Source organism: Nelusetta ayraudi, unplaced genomic scaffold (assembly GCF_046127955.1).
Source record: "Nelusetta ayraudi isolate G7.1 ecotype Tasmania unplaced genomic scaffold, CSIRO-AGI_Nayr_v1 ptg000016l, whole genome shotgun sequence".
In the NCBI taxonomy this organism is placed as follows: Eukaryota; Metazoa; Chordata; class Actinopteri; order Tetraodontiformes; family Monacanthidae; genus Nelusetta; species Nelusetta ayraudi.
The window spans coordinates 3,936,182-3,950,966 of NW_027466066.1; the positions used below are offsets into that span (position 1 = coordinate 3,936,182).

At 51.1% G+C, this 14,785-nt stretch overlaps 1 protein-coding gene across 23 annotated transcripts in view; it reads right to left on the reverse strand.

Moving 5' to 3' along the window:
• Positions 1 to 660: 660 nt before the first annotated feature.
• The window catches only part of cacna1aa (calcium channel, voltage-dependent, P/Q type, alpha 1A subunit, a), an 84,095-nt gene continuing 69,970 nt past the window's right edge, over positions 661 to 14,785 (reverse strand). For 8 of the 23 annotated variants that reach the window (XM_076023966.1, XM_076023961.1, XM_076023956.1 and 5 more), the window contains 8 exons: positions 14,108 to 14,211; positions 12,017 to 12,126; positions 11,768 to 11,891; positions 9,523 to 9,636; positions 7,777 to 7,815; positions 4,241 to 4,457; positions 3,648 to 3,925; positions 661 to 1,863 (listed from right to left, as the gene is read on the reverse strand). In XM_076023966.1, the coding sequence (XP_075880081.1) occupies positions 1,048 to 1,863; positions 3,648 to 3,925; positions 4,241 to 4,457; positions 7,777 to 7,815; positions 9,523 to 9,636; positions 11,768 to 11,891; positions 12,017 to 12,126; positions 14,108 to 14,211 (1,802 nt within the window). In that variant the 3' untranslated portion in view covers positions 661 to 1,047. The remainder of the gene's footprint in view (positions 1,864 to 3,647; positions 3,926 to 4,240; positions 4,458 to 7,776; positions 7,816 to 9,522; positions 9,637 to 11,767; positions 11,892 to 12,016; positions 12,127 to 14,107; positions 14,212 to 14,785) is intronic. The other 15 variants (XM_076023979.1, XM_076023978.1, XM_076023963.1 and 12 more) reach the window with 7 other exon arrangements.

A 14,785-nucleotide genomic window follows, 5' to 3' on the forward strand; every position in this document is an offset into this window, starting at 1 on the left:
GGGATGGGGATGGGAGTGGGTGGGGGGGGGGGAGGGGGGGGGGAGGGTAAACATTCCCAACGCGCCCGTCCTGTCCTCTACGTTTGTTTGTTTAGTTTTGGGAGGCGGGGGATTGGTCAACCCCCTGCAACACACCCCAACTCTCCCACCCACCGCTCGCCGCCGCACCTCGTACAGGCGCAGGGCTGCTTTTTTCAGTTTTGCTCTTATTTAAAAACACAGATGATAAAACTCATCAATATTCAACTGGTGGCTGGGAGGGTTGGATTCGATTGGGTTTTTTTTTTTTTTTTTCCTTGTTTGTTTTGTTTTCCGAAGCCGACTGGCGTCGGCTCCCGAGAGGCAAGAGATAAATAAATAAATAGAAAATAAATAAAACTGTGGTTGTAGTTTTTTTTTCTTTTTTTTCTCATTTTTCTTTTTGTCTCTGACTGCAAAGTGTCTTTTTGTCGAGTCGCAACTCTTGACATCTTGTAAGTGGCTGTAGCTAATTGCAAGAGGCATCATTTTTAAGACACAGAGAGAGACTCGTGTCCCGCCGCGTCCTCCTCCGCCTCGCATCCCAACACGACGCAGTTCTGAGGTGGGGTCTCATTTGGCATCGAGAGATGAATGCAACAACAGTGCAAGCAGAACGTGAAGGTGTCTCGGTCCCCCCCCCCCCCCCCGCCGCCTCTCGCACCGCTCGCTCGCTCGCTCGTCCGTCCCTCCGGTTCCTGCCTTCCGCCATTTCTTTTGTTTGTCTATTTTTTCCCCCATTTTCCTTTCCATCCTTCCCCTTTCTTCCCGTCTCCTGTCCTCTTTTATGTATTTTTTCTTTCCCCAACCAGCCCATTGTCTGTGGGACATGCGGAGCGGCGAAGGAGAGGAAATAAATTAGCGGACGGGAAGGAAAGAAAGAAAGAAGGAAAGAACCGTGGCGCTCCTGTGGCAGTCGCGGTGGCTCCGTGTCAGAGCTCCCCAAGCGTCGTCTTTTCTTCCTTCTTTTTTCGTCTGTCGATCCGTTTCCCCCCCTCACTCACTCACCCCCCCCCCGTCCCCCGGAGGCTAGCACCAGTCGTCGTCCTCCGTCTCGCTGTAGGGTTCATGCAGGCCCTTGCGAGGGGCCCGGGGGTGACCGCCGGGAGGGGGCGCCTTGTGCAGCCCCGTGTGCGGGGGTCCGTGGAGGTGCGTGGACGGCGACGACGAGCGGTAGCCGTTGGGCAGGCGGCGCTGGGCGGCGCCGGGCGGCATCTGGCCCTGCAGGGGCCCGGTGAGGGCAGTGGTGGGCGGCGGCGGCGGCGGCACGTGGTGGACGGTCCTGGGCGAGGTGCGGCTCGGCTGCAGCGGCGCCATGGGGTGCGGGTGCGGGTGCGGGTTGCCGACGGGGTGCGGCGGCGGCAGCGGGTGCGGGTGCGGGTTGTGGGGCTGCGGGGGCGGCGGCAGCGGGTGGTTGGCCAGGGCGTGCGGGTGGGGGTTGACCACTTGCATGGGCGTCTGCTCGTAGGCGGGCGGCTCGTGGTGCGGGTCGAAGTCCTGGTACTCCTGGTTGTAGAAGCAGCCGTCGCCCTCCAGGGAGCCGCCGCCGCCGCCCGGCTCCCCCCAGCGGGGCGGCCCGTGCTGGCCGTGGCGCGGAGCGCCGTGGTGGGTCATGGGAAGGCCCAGGCCCGGGCCCGGCGGCGGCTCGGGGGAGAAGTGGCGCGGGGCCGGGACCGGCGGTCGGCTCCCCCCGGGCGGCGTGGGCATGGCCTTGCGGACCACGGGGGAGTAGGTGACGTGGGGTCGAGGCGTGGCGGGGGTCTGGGGCAACTGTCGGCGGCCGCGGCGCGGCGTGCTGGTCCCCGACGTGGAGGGGACGGGGCTGCCGCTGACCGAACTACTGCCCTACACGAAAAGTGAAATAAAGCAAATAAAAAGAACGAACCACGGAGTTCGACGACAGAACATGTAGGATGAGGGAGAGGATGTGGAGGGGGCGGGGTTTGGGGGAGAGGGAGGGGGAGGGGCGGGCAGAGCGCCCAACACAAAGGCAGAGAGGTGGGATATAGGAGTGGGAGGAGGAGGAGGAGGAGGAGGAGGAGGAGAACCGCCACAGGAGCAATACAGGAACAGAGCAGCGACCGGCCATGGTTGTGCGTGGAGAGGCAAAAGTATAAGAGTAATCAAAGTAAAGAAATCAAAGGGCATCGGAAAGGAACAGAGCAAAACGGGATGTGGGTGAGGAAAGAAAATGAGATTCCAAACGGCACCATACACAGAGAAGCGACATGTCACGCAGAGGAGAGAAAAACAAAAGACGACAGGGGAAAAGAAGAAGGGCAAAGGGTTGATTTCTGGAGCAACCAGTGTGGCAACAGGGTCAGTTCATGGCGACTAGAACGTACAGTGTGCACAAAAAGTGTATTCGCATGCAACTTTAGACTTCTTTTTTTTTTTGGGAACATAAAAAAAGAAGACACAGGATGGGGGGAATTCTGGGTCTTTGGAGGGTTTTTGCTGATCCAGCGTTTGTTTAACAGAATTAGAGGTATGTAGAGATCAATTCCCCACCCCCTCCTATTATACCAAATGTTACAAATAAAATGTTTCAGGGGGGAGAGTGATGCCGGAAAAAGGGGGAGGGCAGTGCAAGGGGGACAGGAGCGAGTGTGGGCAGTTTGAAAAAGAAGGAAGGTCAATAGGGCAGCAATCAGCTACTCAAATATACATGTTTCTGATGTATATTTGTGTGGGCTTTGGAAACGGGGTTGTAACAATAATCATGCAGACAATAAATGGCCAAGGATGTTTGTGTGCGTGTCGTCGAAGACGTGTAAACAAATGCACAGAGTGGGCCTGAATCACCTGCTGACATTTTCATTTTTCAAAAGGAGCATCAAATTCATTAAAAGTTAAACAAAGAAAAACACAAAAATAGACACATCCAAGCCTCTAATTTGAGCCCGGAATCTGGCAGCAGAAGCCTTGCGCAGCAGCTGCTGCGAAATTTTCATTCATCAGCCCTGCCAAACTCCGACAAAGAGCGTTTTTAATCGGAAACTTTCACGGATTCCAAAAGTGATTGCCTTTTTTTTTTTTTTTTCAATATAAACGAAGAGGCAGGGATGTGAAAGATTAACCTGGGTTGAAGAGAAGCTACTGTTGCTAAAAAAAAAAAAAAAAAAAGAATTAGCTTGGATGATGTTCCGGCCTTATGGACAAAAACTAGCGGTGAAGGCTTTTCTCGGGCCGAGCAGCCAGCCAGGGATGTTGGCTGACGGCCAGTGCCATCTGCCACCGCAGGAGCCCTCAAGCTGAAGCAACCTGGCGGAAGAAAATCCAATTGATCTACTTGAGTGTGACTGACAGAAAGTTCGGCCAATCACCCTCAAACTTTGCCTACGTTTTTTTTTTTCTTCTGAATTAATGGAATTTTCCATCTTTTTTTGCACTATACTGTTGCTGAAATCATGCACATTTCCCCACTGTGGGATTAATAAAGGCATTCTATTGTATTCTATTCTATTGTATTCTATTGGTCAAATTTTTATTCAAACCCCGCCTCCTGCAGGATCTCGACTGGTGATCCCTGAAAGACCCTGCGGGTGAATCAAACCAGAGGCTCGTGTCGCACGTCCCGAGTGCGCCTTGCAAGGCGCGCCACGTACGCGTGGCACCCAGACGCCCACCTGTCTGTGCGGCATGCAGTCGCGGCCCTCGCTGGGCGAGCGCGACCAACGCCGATCCCTCTCCCGCTCCTTCTCGCGGTCGTGCTCCCTGTCGCGGGAGTGCCTGTGTCCGTAGTCCCGCTCGGCCGCATAGCGCTCCTTGTCCACAGACCCGTGGTGGTGGTGGTGGTGGTGGTGGTGCTTGCGGTCTTTGGACCGGCCCCGGTCCCTGTCCCGGTCCCGGTCTTTGCACGGCAGGTCACCTGATTGGGCGGTCGGGCTCAGGTCAGTGCAGAGGCCTGAGACGGCAGTGTTATATGGAGAAACTGCTGAGGTTACGAGTGGTCGAGAGGCTTAAAGGTCCCATGTTGTGTGTTTTTTTTCTCGCATGATTAAGCATGCAAAAAAAAAAAAGAAGTTAGCCTTCTGTTTTTAGCCACCGACAAGAAAACAGCAGGATGTAGCTTCCTGCTAAAACTAATAATTGTGACGGAAAAAACGCAGCTAGTGCTAGGAAATAGTAGTAAAGTGAATTTTGCAACAATGGGACCTTTAAGATCACTGTGCCACTGAAAAAAAACAGAGTCTGCATGACTTCAGCCGCCCTTCCCCACCTGTGTCGGCCTCGTTGTAGCGACAGAGGGACCTCTCGGACGCCCGGTGGCCGCGGTCTTTTCGCCGGTGGCCGTGCCTGGAGCTCCGCCCCTCCTCGGGTATGACGCGCTCCAGGTTGTACTCGCCCATCCCGCCTCGGTCTCGGTGGCCGCGTCCGGACCTGCTGTGGCCGAGCGACGAGGCCGAGCGCTTCATGGGGCTGCTGTCGTTGATGGTCTGTGAGGGAGACGGATTGAGAGAGAGAGGGAGAGAGAGAGAGAGAGAGAGAGAGAGAGGGAGAGAAGAAGAGACACGGTGGATTTCTTTGGAGTTTACAGGTGGGGTTTCTCCGCTCTGGCTTACGAGAGACACTGTGCACGTGTGCGTCCGTGTGATTGCATGTTTGGGTGCGTGTGTGCATGCACTTGAAGGGACGGGCTCTGTTGTTGGGGGTCTCTTTGGTGAGTGATGGAATCCTACTCTTGACGACCCATTGTCATACGCTACCAAAATATTAGCAGTAACGGAATATAATGGCTGGGGTCAGTTCACAGGGGTCAAAGGTCGGCACATGTTGCCCCCTGCGGCCAAATCTGGCCAATATCAACACTGCCAAGATGATCTACCCCCCCGTGCATCTCATGTAGAATTTTCTTTTTGATGGAAATCACATTTAATCAATTCTGTCTACTTAAATTAAGCATCAGTCCTCGTACAGTAGCACGCAGTTGTCTCCTTGGACTGAGTGGAATAAAGGTTGCCAGATACTTTATAAAATGATTCAATATTTCGTTATTAGCAACCAAGTACATGGCCTGGCTTCAGGCGTACGACGCCACGCTCTGACTTCCCAAGGGTGGATCGATGTGTTTGTTTGTGATTTAGCCTTTAGCATGTGCCTTCACTGTGAAGGAAAGCTAACTGATGGGGGGGCGCATAATAGAATAGAAATAGAAACAAAAAAAATAGATACATAATAGAAACCAAAGAAAAGAGGACAGAAGAGAGTAAGAGGCAAACGGCCATGCCTTCCATGCGTCCGTCACTTGGAGAAAAAAATAAAGGAAACCAGGGGAGGGGGCAGGGGGGCGGGGCATCCATCCTCGCCGTAGACCCCAACCCCCCCCCCTCGCCCGCGCCCCCAAAAGTGGCACATGCCAGGCTGCGGTAAAATCCTCCAGTCCGCCCCCCCCGCCCCAACCCACCCCACCCCCTGCTTCAGCGTGCTTCTCCTTCAGCCATGCAGGAACGCAGGCGCTGCCCCGGACCCCCTGCTCTCCGGCAGGGTGCGCGGGGGAGGGGGGCGGAGCCTACGATGCCACAAGTTTCTGACTTGAGACCGTTGAGTTCTCCTTCAGTGCTACGTCCTCGAGGCCGTGGCTCCGGTTTTCCCTTTTGTCCGGTTAGGTTCGGGTTTTTTTTTGGGGGGGGGGGGGGGTTTCCTCCCCTGAATCGGGTCATTTGTCGAATTTTAATTTGAAATTTTGAAAGGCCTCGCACTGTCGGAGCAGCACCGAGAGATCCTCGCGACACGTTCATTCACGCGGCGCAACGCGTGGCGATCGCCCTGTTCCCTCTTGGGAGTTGTTGCACACACCCACGACGCAAAATAAAAAGAAGAAAGAAAGGAAGGACAGAAGGAAGAAGGGAAGGAAGGGAGGAAGGAACGGACAGTCTGGACAGGTTTCTCTCATGCCGGTGGGCAGTAGGATGAGGTGGGGCAACACTGAGCACGTCCGTAGAGGCGAGCGCACATGAATGAGGAGGTGGCCGACAACAAAGCACAAGCAGCAGCAGCAGCAGCAGCTGAAAGAGAGAGAGAGAGAGAGAGAGAGAGAGAGCGCGGGAGAGGAGGAGGGGAGACGGACGCCAGGGGACAGAGTGGCGTCACTCAGTACGTTGACATGCACACCGATGTTCCGCTGTTTTTCCAAATACGGGGCCACGCAAACAGAACATTGTGTCCAAAATTAGGCCTTTGTTCCAAATTTAGCATTTTCCCCATTGACCTACGTGGGATATTTTCGAGATGGCATTTCATGTAATTGGTGGAGCTGGAAAATTGCCTTTCATCTGTCTCACTCAGTCTACCGCATCCTCTGCATCTTCTCCTCTCTCACCCAGTGACTTCACTTCCTCCGTCACTCCATCCGTCTGTCGCCCCTGGGCTCCTCCTCCAGCAACCCGGCAGCGTCCCTCTCCCTTTCATCCCCTCATCTGGACACGTCCAAACCATCTCAGCCTGGCCTCTCTGGTTTTATCTCCAAAACATTTTCTGTCCCTCTGATGTCCTCATTCCTGAGCCTGTCCGTCCTGGTCGCTCCCAAAGAGAAGCTCGACATTTGGTTCTCTGCTCCCTCCAGCTCCGCTGCATGTCCTTCCCTCACTGCCACTAGCTGCGTTTCCACTACAGTTTTTCGCAAAGTAAACGCGATATTTCTAAAATTTCGACAAAGTGCAATTGCGATTTGCAGGTGTTTCCATTGAATGGTGTGAAGCGCATAAAAAAAGCGCTGTAATTCTCGCAAAATCTCGTCCCGCAAGGTTAACGAGAATTAAGTTTGCTTTCGTTTTTTTTTTACGATTGTTTGCTGTCGAGAATGTATTGTTGTATTTTTCTCTTTGATTACTTGTAAAAAAAAAAAGTATTCCGTCTGCGCCTCTGTGAAAACATAACGCACCATTTTCACCTGAGGTGAACTGGTCACGTGACCCCCCTAGGTCATGTCTGGCGACGTTTTTTTTTCTCAAAATGTAGGTGTTTCCATTACGACTTTTTTTTATTGCGATATTTAGGTTTTGTGCAATTGTAGGGGTCATGGAAACGCAGCTGGTGTCTCTAAATCGTACTACATCGCTAATCTCACTGCCGTGGAGGATAACTTTCCTTTAAATCTTGCTTTAATCACGTCTGACACTTCATTCAATTGTTTTTTTTTTTTCGTGGCACATTTGACAGTTTTCTCTCTTTATTCCTCATCTCTGAACTCAGATTTCAAGATTCTCTGTCTCTCTCACTCCCTCTCTCTCTCTCTCTCCTCTCCACCCGTCTTCGTTACAAATGCAAACACACGTCCAGAATCTCAGCACATTAAAGGCAGCAATTTTGCAGAAGAATAGAGAAGAAAACCACAGCGGAAGGTGATCAACATCCACATACAGTGGATTTTTTTTGTAATAATAAGGCGCCATCGAAACAGCAAATCGAATCTCCATGTGCATGTGAACGTAGCAACTGCTGAGAATGACAGGAGGGCGGCGTCGTGCAGAGTTCAGTTCAATTCTGTCTCATTTGGAGGGGGGGGGGTTCAGGATGCCGGGGTCAGTTTGGGGGCGGTTGGCATCTGGACTTGGTCATGCCAACGGAAAAGGAGATATGAAATGCAGTCCTGGTAAAGTCTGGAGCAGCCCCCTGCCGCAGGTGGACAAGGCATCGCGAGACACGGCAGATGGGGAGGAGGAAGAGGGGGAGGGGCCAGAAAGACAGCGAGAGGGAGAGAGAGAGAGAGAGAGAGAGAGAGAGAGAGAGTGGAGACAGGAAAGACAGGGTACATACACTGAGGGTACTGCAACGTTGTTTCCCTCTCCTCCGCTGCTGTATTAAGCACAGAGAAGACACACACACGCACACACACAAACACACAAAGTGCCACAAAACACACCAAAATTGTGGTCACAAACAAAACCAGGAAGGAGGGGGAGGTGGAAGGAGGCGGAAGATGGATATTTACACCATGGAAGGGGTAAAAAAGGGGGGAGACAGAGAGACAAAAGAAAAAAAGAGAGAAAATTCGGTGGAAAATGGATTTTAAAAAAGAAGTTGGGGGAGGGCGGGGTGTGTGGGGGGGGTCACGGTGGAGAGAAAAATACAGATAGAAGGAGAAGGAGGGACAGAGAGAGAGAGAGAGAGAGAGAGAGAGAGAGAGAGAGAGAGAGAGAGAGAGAGAGTCCGATTAGACACCGAAGCAGCAGTGAAGGTGGAAGAAAAGCACTTACCACTGACAGTGTGTGTGTGTGTGTGTGTGTGTGTGTGTGTAGGAGAGGGAGGAGGTAGTGGAGGTGGCGGGTGCCCAAACTGGGGGGGGGTTACACAGTAAAGACAAAGTCACCATGAATGTGCTGAAAACGGTGTAACGACAGCAGATGATGACAGTCGGCATAAAAAGGAAAAAAAATAAAAAAGGCACGTCTACAAATGGGCTGTGCCTCGTCACAGTCACGCACGCGCGCACTTAATGACGGTGGGACACAACAGCGCGACGGGAACAGTGTGAACCGCCGAGGACAGCGGGAGCAAAAAAAATAAAAAAAAAATAAAAAAAAAGGGGGGGGGGGAGAAAAAAAACCCAGCAGCGCACAAAAATTCAAAGAGGCCCCACAAAATTCAAACAGCTCGGCGGCGCAGCGAGACCTTTGGCGGGAAGGAAGAGACAGTTTAGTTCCAGGAAGAAGAAGAAGAAGAAGAAGAAGAAGAAGAAGGAAGGAGGAAAAAAAGGGCAGAGAAGTGTAGGCACGTAGACGAGGATCTTGAGGAAAAAGAAGATAAAGGAAAAAAAATAAACAACAATGGGAGGCAGAGGAGGAGTGTGTGAGCTCTGCGTGCGTGCGTGTCACGTGTCCAACGTACTGTACTGGCCTGGGCATGTCGATGTGCAATGTGACAACCAGGGGGTTATGAGACACTCCGAGGAATGGATGAGTGTGACGGACGTGAGTGGGGGGAGGAGGGGGAGGAGAGGGAGGGCGGGGCAACCACAGCCAAAATCGGGAAAATCTGACAACAACAACAAAAAGAAGAAAAAAACAAAAAACCCTACGTGCAGATGAGAGATGAGGAGGACAAATGGAAAAGAGGAGTGCGCAGGGTCTGACTCCACGCCGCCCACGGGCTTTAAAACAACAAAGTGTCTCATTGGAACACGGTGTCGCCAATTCGTTTTTTTTCGATCCACGTTTGCCTCTTCCCCACAGTTACATCACCGCCGTTGCCACGGCGACACGCCGGCCTCCGTCAGTGCTTGGCTTGCCGAGCGCAAGCCACCGGGGGGGCAGCGGCGCTGACGTCCGCGGGGCGAGTCAGACCCTCCGGTGGCGCGGCCCTTCCACAAAGAAAAAAACGACAACAAAAAAGAAAAAAAGAACACAAAAAAAAAACAGGGGGAGGGGGGTGGTGGTGGTGGTGGTCGGACGGAGGGGGACAGAGACGATGGAGGGGTGGGGGTGGGGTTGAGGGTGGGAGGAGAAGGGGGAAGGAGGGGGGAGCAAGGAGATAGAGTAGTGGAAAGGTGAGAATGCTGCTCACTTGGTTGTCGCCTGGTAGGCGGGGCATGGAAGCGGCCCTGCCGTGGCCTTCCATTGGTGGAAAGTGCTCAGTATCCGAGTAACCATCCTGCCCCATCTTTCTCATCTCTACCGTCTGTAAACATAGCAGGAGAGCAGGAGAGGGTGTAACGGCTGCCATGACAACTGACAGGGTGGGGTGGGTGGGAGGGGGGGGGGGGGGTAGGGAGAGGAAGAGGGGAGGAGGGAGGGGCGACACTGCTTCATCCGACGGGGACGACAGAAGTGAAAGGAGTCGTCGGCGTAGAGCGTCACCCGGCCGTTTAGGAGGAGTCGCAGCGGACGGAGAAGAGGGAGGGCGGGTTTGTTTGGAAAAAAATTTAAAAAAATCATACATATGTATATACTCTATAGATCTCCTGATAGAGGTGCGTTTTAGCCTTCTGTTTGCAGCCGGCAGCGGAAAAAAAAACAACCTTCGATATTAGCTTGCCTGCTACACCGCCGGGCAGGTGCGCTGTGACATCACAGGGATTAATTATAGGCACTTGTGTGTTTTAAAAGAAAAGTCAACGCCAAAGAAGCTTTTTCGGAAATTTTTAATTTCTGGGGTGCAATGCGCCACTTTATACACTTTTTTCAAATGAGATCCTTTTTTTCCTGCAAAAGCTGCCATTAAGAGTTTCAAATGTAAAGATTCTACGCCGGACCTCCCGACGAGTCGGTCTCTTCTGTGACTATAAAAACCTTGGTCAGACAAAATCTTCTCATCCTCTTTATTTTACAGACAATTTGAGTTGATTTATATCCCAGTAACGTCGCTTAAAAAGTCCAACTCGGCTCTCAAAGCTAGTGGCTGGACCGGCTCTTCACTTCTATCCCGCTCAACCTCTGCGGGCCAGGCGGGGAACACGCGACTGAGCAGCTGAGCTACAGGGCCGGCCGATACCGCTAGGGAGTTTGGCGGGGCGGGGCGGGGTGGGGTGGGGGAAGGGGAGGGGTTTTTCACAAGCAGAAAGGTTTCAACAGCATGACGACAGAGAAATGAACCGCCACGAAAAGACAGAGACCAGCCTCTGGGTGAAATGTGAAAACATCCGGTGAGGAAAGAAATTCACAAAGAGGAGACGGGATTGAGAGATGGGAGTAATTAAAGGGAGGCTAACGACATGTGTAAGTTGTCAGAGTCTGGGGCTTGGAGGATGGAATACGGACCTGCTGAGTGGAATAAGATAGAGGAAGAGCCATTGGGATGCTCGCGCTGAGGTGGCTTTGGTTTTTGGTGTGGTTGCACGTCGACTTTGAAGAGAGCGGCGATTGTTTTGGCCAGATAACACTCGTCGCAGTGGAATATTAAACAGAGAGCAGGGAGAATTTAGTTGCCCTTCTCCACATGAGCCTCAGTTATGACTGAAAGCCGGTGGGGAACAAAGACCTTGCCCACGCGTGGAGGGTATTTTTAAAAAAACACAACATTGTGCTTCCACCATCGGTTCAACAGAACAATCCTCGGATAGGCAGCAGCTGCATTTTGGACGCAGCACTACAAACCTGGACTGGCCATCCTATCCCAGAAAAAAGGTCTTTATTTTGAGTTTTCAAATGTAAACTAAAAACTTCAGAATAAACTAAGGGCAAAGCATTCAGAATTATAAACACAATGCCAGCATGAAGGGCCAACATTAATCCTCAAATTGCCTTTTCTTTTTTTTCTTGGATTTATTTTGCTCAAACATCTATGGGTTGAGCGATTTCTAAACAGTGTTACACCAGAATATAAAGTTAATAATAATAAAATTCAAAAAAATGCAATTCGCTTCCTTTTCGATCCTAATGAAGTTGGACTATAAAGGCACTTTATCAAGTCACATGGAAAAAGTCTGGCTGGACAACTTCAAATGGGCACTCCTTTGGTCGTGTCTGCCAACAGGCTGCTATAACTAGACCAGGGAGCACCAAAAATGGACAACAGAGGTTGAAAAAAGAAAAATGCCTGCTTTCTTTCGGAGTTTTCTCGAGACTCTCGTGGCTGCACCACGGCGGGGGGTTCATGTGGGAGCGATGGCAATGAGGTAGGAACTGATGTAGAATGGAGAAGTGTATGGCGACACTCTGGTGTGGAAATGTCTTTCTTCACGATTTCTTTCTTTTCTCCTCACGTGTACGTGTGCGTGCGTGTGCTCTTGTGCCGCTTTCTGGGTGTGTGTGTGTGTGTGTGTGAGTGTGTGTGTGTGCGCGCGCACGCGGGCGACAGGCCCTTTTTCTACCTGGGAGTTGGTGATGCTGCCATCCTCGGGATGGCCCTCCGGACTCCAGCCCACCTTCTGGGAAATCTCCTGCGCTCGGGGCGTCACCCAGGAGTGGCTCTCTGGGATGCCTCCCTCCACAGGCCTGCATGGACACGCGCAGTCATACAAAAAATGCTGTTCCCACTCCCTTTGCCCCCCACCCCCGACCTCGACGACGAAAGAAACCCTCTTTGGGGGGGCAGCGGAGAAAAAAAAAAAGTATCTCACAGGCCGTTGACGTCGTCAGCCATGTCGGGAGGAGGGAGGGCGTTGTTGAGTCCCGGACCTCCATCTTGGGACACCGGCTCCACGCGCTGAAACAGTAATGGCGTTCGATTCTGTGTGAGATATACAACATAGCGGTCGCCAGCTATCAGGCAGACTGATAGGAGAATGGAGGGAAAAGCGGCAGTGCAGGAACAGAGTGCATGTAACGGAGGGAGGCCGAGGGCGGGAAAAAATAAGGAGGGTAATGGAGGAGGGAGAAACACGGCCGGCGATGCTCGGGGGGGAGGAGGCTGCAGTGCACTCTGGGAACTGGCAACCACAAATGATGTGTTCCAACTCACATACTTTTGTAGTTAAATACTACATTTTTAATAGGGATTACACGTATGAAGACAGCTCAACCAAGGTCATGTCATTGGTGTGCTTGTATGAAAAGGTGGGTGGAGCTTCAGGAATCAAAAAAGAGGGAGGACCAAAAACCTGCATTCTATCATTTGGCCAGCAGGAACCTTTGGCTTGGCATCTGTTGTCTTTACTCTCTACCAACTGTTTGCAATTCGCCATTACAGGGGGAAAACGAAGAAGTGGCGATTAAAGGAGCAACAGGCAATATTGTTTCGCTCCTAGATGTTACAGTTTGCCACCACAACACACTGATTCCCTGCGCCCTCTGGTGTAGCGAGGACAAGGACATAAGGACCATTACAGCGCGGTGGACATAGTAGAGTGACAGAGTAAGTAAACAATATTTATGAGTGAGCACATATCCCTCTTGGTGTTTCTCCTTTGTCATATATTTTCATCTATGCTATGATTTGCCTTGGAGGTTGGGGGGGTATGCTGTTTGTTGACATGGCGTCAGAGTCAAACAAGCTGAATGTTGTATTTAGCTATTTTAAGACATTCGCCGCCACTTCCTGTAGGTGGAGAGCATGAGTGGGGAATAAACACAGTGAACGTAGTGCTCGACAGAAGTATGCAGTTTGGAACACAGCTGAATCTTCCTTCCAGCCACTTTCGCATCGTCAGCGCCAAGATTGAATCCATCCATCCATCCAACCGTCCATCCATCCATCCATCCATCCATCCATCCATCCATCACACCACTTATCTTATCCAGGTTTGATGGGTGCTGGAGCTGGAACCCCAGCGGAGGCATCAGGCAACAGGGAGGGCAACACCCTCGACAGGTCGCCATTTCCTCTCGGTCGGCCACACACACACAAAGAACCACTCTCCCAATTTGGAATAACCAATTGGGCCCCAATAAAGAAAATAAAAACAAAACAAAAACAAGGACACAAAGGCAGAAGCTTCCAGCTGTTTGGGTGACAGCGAACCCCAACGTATCAGGGTACTTTTTTGGGGGCGGAGGGGGAGTGGGCGGGTCACTGACATAGTCATCAAATCAATATAATGTTCAGGGCTATGAGAAGGGATGAAGGTAGGATGAATCCAGGATAATGTTGGCAGGCAAGATGCAGATAAAATCAAAGCGATGGCTCGTGCTGAGCAGCGACCCGAGGGACGAAAGGGATCCGCAACACTAACAAAAGGAAAAAAGAAAGAGGGAGGCTGACTGGTGACTGTCAGGGTGACCTGCTGATGATGTCTTATATGGATAATTTTATTATTTTTTTTTTATAAATCTATAATCTGAATTTTAGAGCAAAACACACCAATTATCTTAAAATCCTCAAAGACCGAATGGTTGCACAGAAGAAAAATAAACACGTGTGCAATTTGTTCCGCTGACTAACTGCAGTTTTCATTTGGTGAATCGTGTTTGCGTCATACCTGGCAGGCAAACACAGTAAAAGGGGAGACGGAAAACTCTCACTCTGCCCAGCTGAGGGCAGCATTGCGTCTTGAGAGGCGAGCCTGATTTGTAGAAATGTTTTTGTCTCCCCCTGCAGGCCTTTCCCCCCCCCCACCCACCCAGGTAAAACGAGGGCTCTTTCTTGGAAGAGGACCAGAGTGGCGGCAACTCAAAACGGCCAGCAGTCTTCGGGGCTGTGCGTCGGCCAGTGCTTCACTTTAAAAGGGTCGGATGCAGGTAGAGACTGAGTGCAACCCGGCGGACAGCAATACCTGCTCGTCGCGGAGGGCCTGCGAGCGCTTGATTTTGCTCTGCCGGTAGTACTCCATGATCATCATGGCCGCGTAGATTTTTCCCACCGTCAGGTCTGTCGCTGCTGAGAGAATGACAAGTTAACCTGCAAAGATTAGACCCTTTTGGAATGGACCCTGAGCGCAAGGAATGGGAGAAAGGGGTGAGGCATGCAAACACAGGAACAGAGAAACACACTTAAACACTCTTACAACACAGAAACACTGAGCAAATAGTCTTTTCACAAACAGATTCTTTTTTCTCTCTCTCTCTCTTAAATACATATAAATATATATGTAGCAGTGCAAGCTAACTTAGCCCTTTACTCTGTCTAAAAACGTGAAATCAGAATGTCTTATTTTGCTTGAGGTAAAGCAAAATAAGGTGGCTTGAATAATCTAGAATATTCTAATGGCAAAATAGCTAAATTTATGATTAAGAATAAACGGCGGGGTCTGATATGGACCTCGCCGGACTTCAAAACTTATCGCTAATGCTAACGTACATAGAATATTGCTTGCTCCTGGCCATTTTGACAGCATCTCTCATGCGTTCTACAGTAATTTAATTGAGGAAAGAAAAACAAAACCAAGAAGTGTCGTAATGCCACCAGTGTGTTAACGCCTGGGCATAAATGGGCTAAATAAATCATTTTTCTG